Source organism: Solea solea, chromosome 20 (genome assembly GCF_958295425.1).
Source record: "Solea solea chromosome 20, fSolSol10.1, whole genome shotgun sequence".
In the NCBI taxonomy this organism is placed as follows: domain Eukaryota; kingdom Metazoa; phylum Chordata; class Actinopteri; order Pleuronectiformes; family Soleidae; genus Solea; species Solea solea.
The window spans coordinates 12,210,218-12,223,242 of record NC_081153.1 but is presented as its reverse complement, the minus strand read 5'-3'; the positions used below and the strand labels follow the sequence as shown (position 1 = coordinate 12,223,242).

Below are 13,025 nucleotides of genomic sequence, written 5' to 3'. Positions count from 1 at the left end.
CAGCAGTAGTTCTCTGACTGTGTGTGGCCCAGACAGATGGTCGGAGCGGGTGTCGGCGCTGGGACCGGCTGTCAGATGTGAGGCCCCTCAGGCTCGGGGGTAAGCAAGAGAGAGAGAGTGACAGGACTGCTGAGGAACCTGGAGCTAAAACCTGCAGCTCACATGGTGGCTGCTCTCACAGCAGCACGAGAGAGGCTGGTGCGGACAGAAATCTACTGTTTACGAAAGGAACACACACACATACACACACAAATGCTGTTTCGTGGTGGACGCGGTGGCTCATTTGCACACATACTATATGCTCTCTGATGTTTGCATGTGCAGTTGTTTCATGATCCAGACTGAGTGACAGATGTCAGAGGTTCACCAGTGGTCAAGCTGAAGGCATCATCTGTCCTCGTCTGTGAGGTTGTCGCTTCATTACAGGACACACGAGCATAAAATAAGCACCAGAGAACATATATATATTTAAACATATGAAAGTGCAAGTATTACTCTTACAGACACCAACACCAACAGGGTCCAATGTTTTAAAAACTATGACTTTAAAAGGAGGGCAAAGTTGCTGTCAGAAATAGGGGAAAAAATCCAAATCTGATACAACCAGTAAACCCTTAATAAGGCATGAATGCTTCACTAAACACAGGCGACATGCTGTGAAGAGCATTGTCTGCTGCCACTGTCATGTGAGCATTATGGTTTTTTTATCAGTAGGCTGCATAGATAAGTGTATTTGCCCACATGTCATATTACAGTAACATCTAAGTTGTTTAAAAGACATTAAAGACTGTATCAGAGTATTATTATTATCATATATTTATATATTCTGACAGCTATCACTGATTTGGAGTGTTTGCTCATCGACACGTGTCTCTAAGTCTCACAGCTCCGACTGTAAATGTGGGAGAAACAGTTGGAGGATCCCACAGCGCTTCATCCAATCAGGAGTGAGAGCTCCGTGGAGAGGAGGTCCTCTCAGGTCATGAGCTTTGGGTTTTTGTCTGTAAATAATTGCGAAGACAAAAAAAACCAAACCAAACCAAAAAAAAAAAAAAAAGATTTGCAAACAGCCTGATTACATTTTGAAACTGGCATACAGTCAAATTCATCCAAACAAAAAAAAAGTGAACTGGTGTTGCTCGTTGAACATGCTGGTCATTTTTAAATAGATCTATTTGGTGAGAAATAATGGACTTTGAGAGATTTTATTTATTTGACATGTGCTGTGTGTGTGTGTGTGTGTGTTACAAGTGCGCAGGAGTAGGGGCTACATGGCTGGAGGTCAAATGTCTGTCACGGTTACGGGACTGTGAGACAATGGAGTCACTTATGGTAACTCTAAGATGTATTTTTTATCTAACAAGGAAGTCCCTTAAGATAGAAATCTCTTTATCAGGGGTGACCTGGCCAAAGATAGATCGCAATTATTGTTAATTGCGGTAATAGATGAGTTTGTGAGTGAGTGAATGAGTGAGAAATGCTTGTTTACTGCGGCTGTTTGTTGTTTTTAAGACTGATAAATGCTGTTTTTGATAAGCTCAGCAAAAAAAGACAGTGAGCAGCCACCCAGTGTTTGTTCTCCTCATTATAGATGTAGGTCATTTTTCACACGCATTCTCGGTCACTATGAATGTAAGTGGTTGACACGTGTTTTAGGCTGACACAAAACTTAATTACCATTTGCCTGACCTTTTGTTCTGTGTGTTTTGCTTTGTTCTCTTACAAATGTTTCTGTTCCTCCACCTTTTCTGGAAGTACCACCCTCCTCCTGTCCTACTTTCTACAGTTCCTTCCCTCCCTCTTTTGCTCATGCGTCAACATTATACCCTTGCCCATGCCCACCCCTCCGCACTTTTCCTACCTTTGTCTCATAGCTTTGTTTCCCTCCTTTTCTCCCACTCACTCCCAATGCCCTTTGCTCTACCCCTCTTTCCCCGATTCCCTGGCTCCCCACCAACCTTTCGCTCCCTCCGTCATTCCCTCCCAGCTGTTCTTTGTGTCCCTCCCACAGTTTTGGATCTTTCCAACTAATTATTCTTCATCTTCTCTCTGCCCTTGGAATTCTACCAGACAATCCATCTTGTATTTCCTCCACTCTTTAGTCTATAATCACCTTCTTCTCCACCACGTGTGCGAGACCATCACGCCGTCCGTCTTTCATCATCTCAGCCTGAACATCTGCTTAAGAATATCTCTGAATCGTTCCAGTGCTGAATCTGTCCCTCAGTTTCATCTCCACACCACACGTATTCCCTTTGTCTCCTTCTCTCGCGTCTAACTTCAGATCTGCTCTGAATGTGCTCCCTCTGTCTCAACCTCACCATCACCTCCTGTATCTCCACAGTATCTTATTCTCCATTCTGAATTTCTTTTTGGCTAATTGCTCCGGTGTAGAAGCCCATAGATCATCCCCCTTCGTGCTCACACTGCTGCATGACAGCTACTGGAGAAACCCCACAGGGACACGGAGAAGAGAGAGAGGGAGAGAGAGATATGAGGAAAAAAAAGAGAGGGGAAGGACAAAAGAGGAAAGAGGGCAGGGAGAGAAGAAAGAGAGCAAGTGAATGAGAGAGAGAGAGAGAGAGAGATGGTTACACAGCCTTCTTCTTACGCAATACACGTGAACTCGCGTGACTTGTAATTGGCGGTGAATGAAAGCACTGTAAAGAATTTGTGAGCTATTAATAAAAGATTCTTGTGAATGTAATCAAACCATGAAAACAACACCATGAGAAAACGATTTCCTCCTCTCATAAAGCATTTTACTAACAGATAACCAACTGTCATCATGCAAAATGAGAAACCAAGGTGGAATTGTTCGTAACTCAAAGTTGTAACTCATCAGTTGCGTCCCAGCTGATGTTTTGTCATATATAAAGTAGTTTTTGCTTAGTTAACCAAGTGTCTCAAACAGAAATATCCTATCAACTTACAGCCTATCAACATAGCCCAAAAAAATATACAGGAGCTTGTTGGTCATAGGGACAAAAATATGGTATAAACTTCAAAAGTGAGAAACCACCGCACACTGAAAGGACTTTACTTAGTTGTATTTGCTTGTAATTTCCCATGTGTGCAGGGGTTTGTTGATTTTTGAACATCATGGATTGATTGCGATGAAAGTCGGGCACAGATATCCATTCATGTTCCACAGAGTATAAATCCTATTCACCAGAATAGGATTTACCTGATCTCAGATATATGTATATGTGTATATATATATATATATATACTCCTTCTAGCAGTGAAATATATCACCTCAGCCTCACAGACCTCACAGCATAGCATCACTGGTCTCGTTTTGGCTAAAGCAAATGTTTGCACAATAAATAAAGTAGAACATTAGCAAATCTTAACCATAAACATGGCCCATCCAGGATTATAAATCATTTTCCAAGGATTGCTTGGAAGACTACATGAGGAAAACCGTGGTAGCTCTGCGTTTCAATGAAAAGATGACGCTGGAGTGTAATGCAATGATAACAGATAGGTCAGAGAGAACTCAAAAGCAGCACAAACATCATCAGGTGGTTTCCTTCTGTACACTCTTCTAAAAATATGGCCGCAGAGGGAAAAAGGTACTGTGCATAGAAATTGAGGGGGTATCTTTTACACACATTCTCATATTTCTATCCATTTTAAGACTTGCATTGACTTCCATTCATTTGGACAGCCTCCACAAAGCCTTATCCCTAACCACAATTCAAATGTTAGCCCTAAACTCAGTTATTATCCCTTAAAATATAAAGTGGTTGTGCCATATTTAGACCAGGTTTTGGCCTCTATTAGGACTACTGGTCCTGACAAGGTCAGTGTTTATGGCCAGAAAAGGTCCTAAATAGGTAATGAATACAAGAAGGAAAACACACACACACACACACACACAGACACACACAGTGCTTTGTCCCAGTTTTAAACAGCCTCACAAGAGTTCCACGCAAGTATTCAAAACTGCTCGACAGCCCCATGCCACCACTCAGAGCAACCCCAGAGCTATTTCTGGCTCTCATGATAGGTGAAAAAGCATGAGGAAGCAATGGAGACACACACACACACACACACAGAAAGAGAGAGAGAGAGCAGCAGACGTGGCAGGCAAAGAAAAAGATGAATGACAATGCAGGTAAGAAAGTGAACGATGAGGACAGGTATGGACAGGTGAGGGGAAGAGGAGGCTGAGAAATGCACAGTGGCAGAGTGATGAGAGTGGGGAAGGGACTAAAGGCAAAAACGGTGACGTGAGAAGTTAAAGGTAAGCGAGACAGAGCTGTGAGAAGTGGGATGATGAAAGATGGAGAGATGGGGTTAATAGAATTGGTATAAGTAGAGAGGATGGAGACAGCACTCGCCTTCTTTCGTTTTTGCCAAAAAAAAAAAATGCATGCAGGCCTCTAGGAAAGTGCAGAGCAGGCACAAAACCTCAGCAAAGTCACTCCAGATAGAGTTTCCATAGTTACCACTGATGCACACCATGGCAACCAAGGTTACAAACTGAAGAGTATGCCTTCGTAATATGTTCAAGTGAACACATAAAATTGAGATTTGTGTGTAAATGAATCTCCAGGTCAGGCTGTGAATCAATTATGTTTTGACGTTAAGTCAGAACGCACACACACTCACACGGTCAGTGTCAATGGCGGTTATCCTCTCACGCACTCTACAACTGAAGACGGGAAATCATTAGATAAATCTACGGCCATTAGCACCTCCGTGGCTCTTTATCATACAGTCCCTCAGGCTCACACCAACTGAAACATTACACTAGGCATTACATTCCTGTAATTGCCCAGCCTCTCTCCCTGCTTCTCTCTCTCACTCTCATGGAAAAAAAAGAAATTCACTCTACATTGTCTGCTTCCCTCTCTGCTTGCTCAAAATTTCTGCCCAAGCCTCTGCCTCACTCCTTCACCAATCCTTCCATTTGAAAAATTAATTGAGTCTAAAAATGGCCGACTTGGCCCAGACTTCTGTTGTCGGAACCCCATTTGTTGATTGTTTTGGACAGTCCATTAGAGACAGTGATTAGGGGAGGAATCTCGCTCATTAGATGCGGTAACAAGCCAGAACATCCACGGGTGACGGCGGAAAGCCCTCACGCACACAGCGACCCCAAAAGTTTGGTGGAACAGACGAGGCGTTTGCCGTCTTTAAATATACAGCAGCGATCGCGGCCTCGTTCCCTCAATCAGAGGACACGATTTGCCTGCTGAGTCTGTGCTGATGATGCTGCCTGCGTCCCCTGAACTGCATACTTTGTAAAAGAAAAACAATAAATGACAAAAACCATTACATATTATTCTAATCTGAAACAGGATGAAACAATCAAAGCTTCTCTCTCCTATTACTGTTATTTATTCATTTAATGGTCTGTCCCAAAAGGTGTCAGAAGAAGTAAGTCTACCTTTGACCACACATGCAAGAGATGATATTGTAACGTGGTTGGTAACGAATGGTTTGAATGAGTTAAAGCTGCTTTCTTGAGGCACACATTTGTCCTGAGTTGGATCTGCAAGCGGCTATTTTTAGTCCAAGAAAACAGTGAATGTTGGATTTACATCCATGTAATTGCAGGACAAACGAAGTCTGTTTCACGTGCAACTGTTTGCTTACAAGTTTGCTCTAAAGCTACATAATACATCACTTTTTTAATGTTGTTGTTGTTGATGAGGTTATTATTCTGCCTCTGTTTGATGATATTTTTAATGCGTCCTTTATCTGAAAACGGGCTCTGTCGAGCAACACTATCAGACCTGACTGAGCGAAGACATGGCACTTATGATTGCACTACTTAGAGTTTGGTACTTTTGGTCCCATCCCATTGTGATCTATAGTACTGAACCTCACAGATACCCTATGTTCTTAAGATAGAATACCATTATTTGTTCTTATTTTTCACCAGGAAACAGCACAGCACCCTTACATTACATTACATGTCATTTAGCAGACGCTTTTATCCAAAGCGACTTACAATAAGTGCATTTAAATAAGAGCTAGAAGTAAGTAAGAGCTTTAAGTAAGCCAAACTATGAAGTGCTAGTTATAAGTGCGATGTATAAGCAAGTTTTTTTTTTTTTTTTGTCGTTGTCATCTTAGTCGAGGTAGAGTAAGGGTATGGCACACGCAGGGAGACCAGCCAGGAGGGAGTTGCAGTAGTCCAAGCGTGAGATGACAAGAGCCTGGACCAGAACCTGTGCCGCCTTCTGGGTTAGAAGAGGCCGTATCCTTCTGATGTTGTGCAACATGTATCTGCAAGATCCAGCTGTTGCAGCAATGTTGGCAGTGAGGGAGAGATGGTCATCAAGTGTCACACCCAGGTTCCTTGCGGTATGAGAAGTAGCTACCACAGAGTTGTCGAGGGTGATGGTTAGATCTGTGGTGGGAGAGCCCTTTCCTGGGAGAAAAAGAAACTCAGTCTTATCGAGATTGAGTTTCAGGTGATGGTCAGACATCCACTGAGAGATGTCGGTCAGACAAGCGGAGATCTGTTCTGCTACATGTGTGTCGGAGCTGGGAAAAGAGAGAATGAGTTGGGTGTCATCGGCGTAGCTGTGATAGGAAAAACCATGAGAGAGAATAACAGAACCAAGAGAGTTGGTGTATAGAGAGAAGAGGAGAGGGCCCAAGACAGAACCCTGAGGGACCCCAGTAGCTAGAAGACAGGGTTCCGACACGGATCCTCTCCAGGTTACTCTGTATGTTCGGTTTTGAAGATAGGACGAGAGTAGGGTAAGTGCAGAGCCTGAGACACCTAGTTCTTGAAGGGAGGAAGTAAGGATCTGGTGGTTAACTGTGTCAAACTCTGCAGAAAGGTCCAAGAGGATGAGCACAGAGGAGAGAGAGGCAGCCCTGGCAGTGTGGAGTTGCTCAGTGACAGCAAGAAGTGCAGTTTCGGTCAAGTGACCTGCTTTAAAACCAGACTGAAGAGGATCAAGAAGGTTGTTCCGGTGAAGGTAGGAGGAGAGTTGATTAAAGATAGCACGCTCCAGAGTTTTGGAGAGAAAAGGAAGAAGAGAGACAGGTCTGTAGTTATTTACTTCAGACAGGTCAAGGGTGGGTTTTTTAAGGAGGGGGGTCACTCTGGCCTCTTTAAGAGAGTCCGGAAAGCAACCAGATGATAGAAGGAGCTGAATTTGTGGTTGGTAGAGTGGTGAGATCAGGAGGTGGGGTTGAGAAAGAAGAGCGAATGTCATCTACTTTTTTTGTGAAGCAGTTGACAAAGTGAATTGGGAGGAGGGAGGAGGGAGGAGGGGGAGTGGGGGGGGGTCAAGGAGGTTAGAGAAGAACCATCCTTTCTGTTTATTTTCACCCTAAAGTAAAACAGTCTCATTATTAAGAGGGCTTTGGAGAAAAATGGGAACAGCAGTGGCAATCTGCTGCCAGTAAGTGAGAGCCCCTCTGCACCCTGCAGCACTACAGTCAATGATGATTGATTACTCCTTCACAGTCTCATAACTGCACTCATTACTTCTTTCATTCTCTGGCCAGGGACACCGTCAGACCTGCTCTGTCAAAAGTTACCATAATTATATCTATAACATTACAAGAGGGCAATATACTAAGATATATGGAAGGGAATTAAAGTTGTTGATGTCCCTCCTGATAGATAAATGAAATCTCTACTTAAATAAATCGTGTTCAAACATGTGTGCGTCAGCATGTGCCGTGTGGTCTTTTGAAATCGGTAATTAGTTCCCTGGGTCTCTCTGCAGGTCATAGGTTGTTGGCGCGACTGAGCCTTAGGGACAACTGCATTATATCCACCGTCTTCCCTGAGGCGGCAGAATCTGATAGTAGCAGCTTTTTTTCTTTATTATGTGCGATACTCTGATGAGTTCTTAAACATTCACCTGACATCTACTTAACAGCTTAATTAGACACGCCGCAATTAAAGAAAGTTAATCAGAGGAGAGGAAACTTCTGCTTTACTTCCCTTATGTTCAAAGACAGACAGCTGAGCGCTGACGCACACACGCACACACACACAGATTAAGTTCTGTGACATCAACCAGACAACTGCTCCACACTTCCCTTTTTCCACCTCGCTCACTATCTCTCTTTACACACACTCTCTCCTTTATTCACATACACACTTAAACACTACCACCGACGCCCTGTACTAACTCAACACACAGCTGTTCCAAGTCTTTGTGTCAGTGATTGTGACAGTAATTACCTGCCTGAAAGTAGCGTGCGCTGAGAGCGAGAAAATAGCGCTCTAAAAGAGCGGTTCAGGGTGGGGAGCACACACTGAGAGACTTTACATGGCGTCTGCTGCTTCATTTGGCAAGAAGGACGACCCATTATGGTTGCTATGTCCTCAATAAAAGGCATCAGTTTTTTTTTTGAAGTGGTGATGATACTGCAATAATGACTATTAAGTATATGGAACTACTTTACTCCATGTTCTTTTGGCGCCAATACTGCAGACGTCAAGGACACTGTCTTTTAAGACAAAGAGAAGACAACCTATAACATTTTGCTTTAGCAGAAATAATACAATGTCTTTTTATTTTAAATGATTGTACCTAGATCTTCACATCAACAATTAATCGAGTAATCGATTATTACTCGATTACTAAATTAATCGACAACTATGAATCCATGATCAAAATAATCGATTAATCGGTTCAAAGCTTTTTTCATGATTAACACAAGATTTCCCATTGTTTAAGCTTCTTAAATGTGAATATTTTCTTCATTTCTTTCCTCTGGATAACAAAGAAATCATTAAAAGTGAATCATTTTGGTTTGTGGACAAAACAAGACATTTGAGAACATCATTATTTCCAGGTTTGACGAACACCGATCGACATTTTTTCAAGGTTTTCAGTTTGGTTTGGACCAAACGATTAATCGAGAAAATAATCGACAGATTAATCGATTTATGAAAGTAATCGTTAGTTGCAGCTCTAATTGTACCCAGTTTTCAACTAGAGGAGAATGGACCCTGTGGCAGGCTCTTCAACCGTTCAACCAAACAGCAGAGCTAGAGAAAGGTCATCTTATTTCATACAATCACACGCAACATTATTTGTTTTTAACAAAAATTAATTTTTGATTACTACCCCAAAGTTACAGTAAACTTACAGTTACTGTAATGTCACACTTCTGTTCCTGTACATTTATTTTCAAAGAAACCAAAGAAATGACTCCAATTTTCAAAGTGTTCAGTCCACTAACTGAGTGGCGTGTGTGTGTGTGTGTGTGTGTGTGTGTGTGTGTGTGTGTGTGTGTGTGTGTGTGTGTGTGTGTGTGTGACCAACAATTCCTGTGACAAGCACCCAACTAGTTCTGACCGGTCTTCCTGAGGCGATTGCTGCCAACACAACACAACTCATTCAAAACAGTCCTCTAGCTTCATTCCATCATTACACCATTTTACCCTTACGGGAAATTCATATATTCTGACACTGAGGAGACACCAATCATGATTTTTCTAAAAGCTAGTGCGATTTTGATTTGATTTGGGAGAATTTTTTTTTTCCGTCACGCTTTAGTTAAATATTCGTATTAGTATAGACTACATGACAACATGTGATTCACGCCACTTACTACAGCTCCAGAGATGGATGGGTGATGAGTAAACAGGGACGCTCCAAACCAACACAGTCATCGGAGGTTTTATTTTGTTTCAGCGAAGTTGACAAAGCAGAGCGAGACACAAAAATACACTTTTGGAACAGCAGGAACTGAGCTGAACGATGATACTTTTTTTCAGCATCTTGACCCGAGTCAGATGTGGGATGCTCTAGGAATATTTTAACATTTTAAATAATAATATTATGGATATTTTCTCGCTCCCTCTCCAAGGAATTATGAGTAACTCAAAAGCTGCTAGTTCCTCCAAACACACAAAAAATTATCTTTTAAAGCCATAAACATTTTATCCATCCATCTTCTACCGCTATATCCTCCACATGACAGGTGCTGGTACCAATCTCAGCTGACATAGGGTGAAAGGCGGGGTACACCCTGGACAGGTCGCCAGTCCATCACAGGTCCATCACAGGGACACATAGAGACAAACAACATCCACTCATTCTCCCACTTACGGTCAATTTAGAGTGTCCAATTTGTTTAATCCCCAAATTTGCAGGGAGAACACCTGGGTCTTCTTGCTGTAAAGGCAAGAGTGCTATCCACTACACCAACCATGTGGCCCTAAACATTTTATATCCTTATCTGAACTATGTAAATGTGCAAGCAGAGTTTCCATTTCCTGTCCACAGCTGTTAATGAAACTGATACTGCACTGCACTGCACTCGCTGTGCGACACCTTAGTTTATTTGAATAGGCCTCGGTCAGAACATTGTGTGTGTTCAACCGTCTGTGCTTTTCTCCCAGTTTAAATCCAGTTTAACTTTCTTTCTTTCTTTCTTTCACTTTTATCCATTTATCGTATGTTGTTTGAGGTCCGACCTGCCGTCAAGGCACTTCCCTTACATTTTCTGCTGGCCAAGCCATCAGATGCAATTCGTCCCGTCAGGCTCCACTGCCCCCAGTCTTCCCCATCTTGCAGTCCAAATCCAACATTAATTTCTTCCACCTCACCAACTCAAGGACAGCGGTTCATTCTCTGGGGCTGGTTAAAGTGCCACTGTAATCCCTTTGCATTAGAACAGGGACTCGGTCCAGACAACTAATGTGTGTTGCTCCTCGACATATAGCCTGCTCCTCCTCATATATCACTGGCACTTGACCCGAAGATGGATGTTTGTGGTTGTTATTGTGTTTCCCCCGAATGGTATAAACATAGAGCAGGAGATGTATTGGGAGATTGAGTGGGGTACAGATTCTGTACATCAACCACTGGCTCTATAATAAGGAATTACAACAGATGATGTATGTTCACCAAGTGAACAACAACAGAGGATAAAAAAGACTTTAGTGCCACAATTTCAAAGATTCTAAAAGAAATATTAGGTGGAATTGGAAAACATTAAGCAATGACTATGACCACTTATTTAATGCAGTTTTTTTCATGGTTACTTTCTGAATCCAAGATATAATAAATAACACAAATCTGTGTAATGAGCCGATACAATATTCAGTATCAGATTTAGTCCAATACTGGTCAAAATCACTGAATCTGATAACTGCAAAAGAAGAACACAAGAATGTGCAGTGAGGGATGCAATGATCTTCAGATATATGGCCTTATTTTTAAGATAAAGTAAGAAAAACACTGAACAAAGAAAGACTGTATTGGGCTGATGTTGGTATCAGACATGAAATATGCCCCCAAATTAGACATAAACCAACAGGATAGCAGAAAGGATGGACTGAACATCTTAGCAGGATGGCTCACATGGAGCAAATGTCACCTATTATACAAGATAAACACGATATAAAAGAAGAGAAATCAGACAAAAGTTGTCTTTTAGAAACCCCAGGCTCTGTCTGTTCCTGGGGCACATGCTGTAACGCAGCCACTGACCAATTAATTTTGATAAATGCCCCTGCTAGTTTCAGAGCAGCGGGAGAACGAGTCTTCTGTGAGCTTCAGTAAGAAATAATAAGTCAGAGAAGTTGGAGATGAGCACACAGATTTCCAATACATAACAGCGTGTGTGTGTGTGTGTGCGTGAGAGAGCGAGAGAGAGCGGTCTGTGGTTCTGAGCTGGTTTTCAGCACCGTGGACAGCGACAGTCTCAGCACATATATTTGCTGTGTGAGTGCTCCGACTTTCCACAACTGTCTGGTCCTGAAACACATGAAACCTGTCCTTCAGACTGGTGTTTCAAACCCCTTTTATGTGAAAGACTATCCACGTGCATCAAGGACAACAAACATGGAAAAGCATGAACGTCTTTGTGCTTGATTGGATGCTTTACAGGTGTTAGACTAATTCAATAAATGATCTCTAGGACATAAAGGTTTTGTCAACAGAACAGAATACAAACCAAAACAAAAAAGAGAATTGGAAAAAACATTTTTTAAATGAAACTTACGAGTGCCATCAAAGCGTGTGGCTATAGTGTCCAGAAACGTGTTCTGTGGCGCTAATAATCCCTTCATCACAGGCATTTTCCCTGCTTAATGTCGAAGTCCCCATCAAAGTTACTGAGGAGAGGGTGAAAGTCGTCCAAATGTGTGAGGTGCTCCCACTGAAGCCGCGGAACCTTTATGAACGAGCAGCTATTCGGTCAACTCAGCACAACGCGATCCCAAGTCGACGGCGAGTGCGCCCGCGCGCTGCGCGCACCCGCGCGCCAGGCGCTTGTGTTGCGTGTGTCAATGACAAGAGGGAGATGAAGCCCACAGGTGCAGTTCAGGTGATAGCCGGGGACGACCGTGAGAGCCGGAGACTCTGTCAGCGGGGCCATTATTGTGCCGCTGGATTCAATGATCGTCTCTCCTCAGCGCGCAATGGTGGGAGGCATCAGTCACTCTCAACAACAACTGTGGTCGAATGGGAGAGTTTGTCAGTGTGGAGGAGACACAGTAAAGACAAAGTCAGAAACAGAACAGTTAACATGCGTTTTTCTTCATCTGCAACATCTGTCTTTGTCTGGGCAGCGAACTGCGTCCTTATCTCAGGATTCATGGAGGTGCAATTACACAGCAGAACAAAAGCCGCCAACACAGCCGCAGATGGATATCCCATTAAAACCAGTGAAGACGGGAAACAGATTCTTCACACACTGACATCGCCCCTGTTCCATCACTCTCTGCATAATGTAAACACATAGACAAAAAGAAAAGTTCAGCAATATAGTTTACAATGAGGTGCAGCTGTGTAAGTGCTTTGTGGGAGGAAAAAATAAGTGAAACAACACAAACAGAAAAGGTTTGTTCAGGCATTATGCAGAAGAGAGTGACAGAAATAATGAGGTGAGGGGCAGAGAAAGGAGGGGAGAGGATTTTCTGGGTAAATAAACAAAAACGAAAGAAAATGAAATCATTGCAAGACATATTGCTTGCTTCCTCTTTCTCTCTCTCGCCCTCTCTCCCCCACCCCCGCTCTCGTTGCCATACATTAATCTGCGTATTTAGGCAGCTGACTAGATTTTTAGCGTCACCC

General features: G+C 42.7%; 1 protein-coding gene across 1 annotated transcript in view; it reads right to left on the bottom strand.

Annotated features, from left to right (window-relative positions):
• Nucleotides 1-12,156, bottom strand: part of kcnh8 (potassium voltage-gated channel, subfamily H (eag-related), member 8) — a 51,914-nt gene extending 39,758 nt beyond the window's left edge. Inside the window, exon 1 of the mRNA XM_058618451.1 lies at nt 11,953-12,156. Coding sequence (XP_058474434.1) covers nt 11,953-12,028 — 76 coding nt within the window. The 5' untranslated portion in view covers nt 12,029-12,156. The remainder of the gene's footprint in view (nt 1-11,952) is intronic.
• Nucleotides 12,157-13,025: the final 869 nt, after the last annotated feature.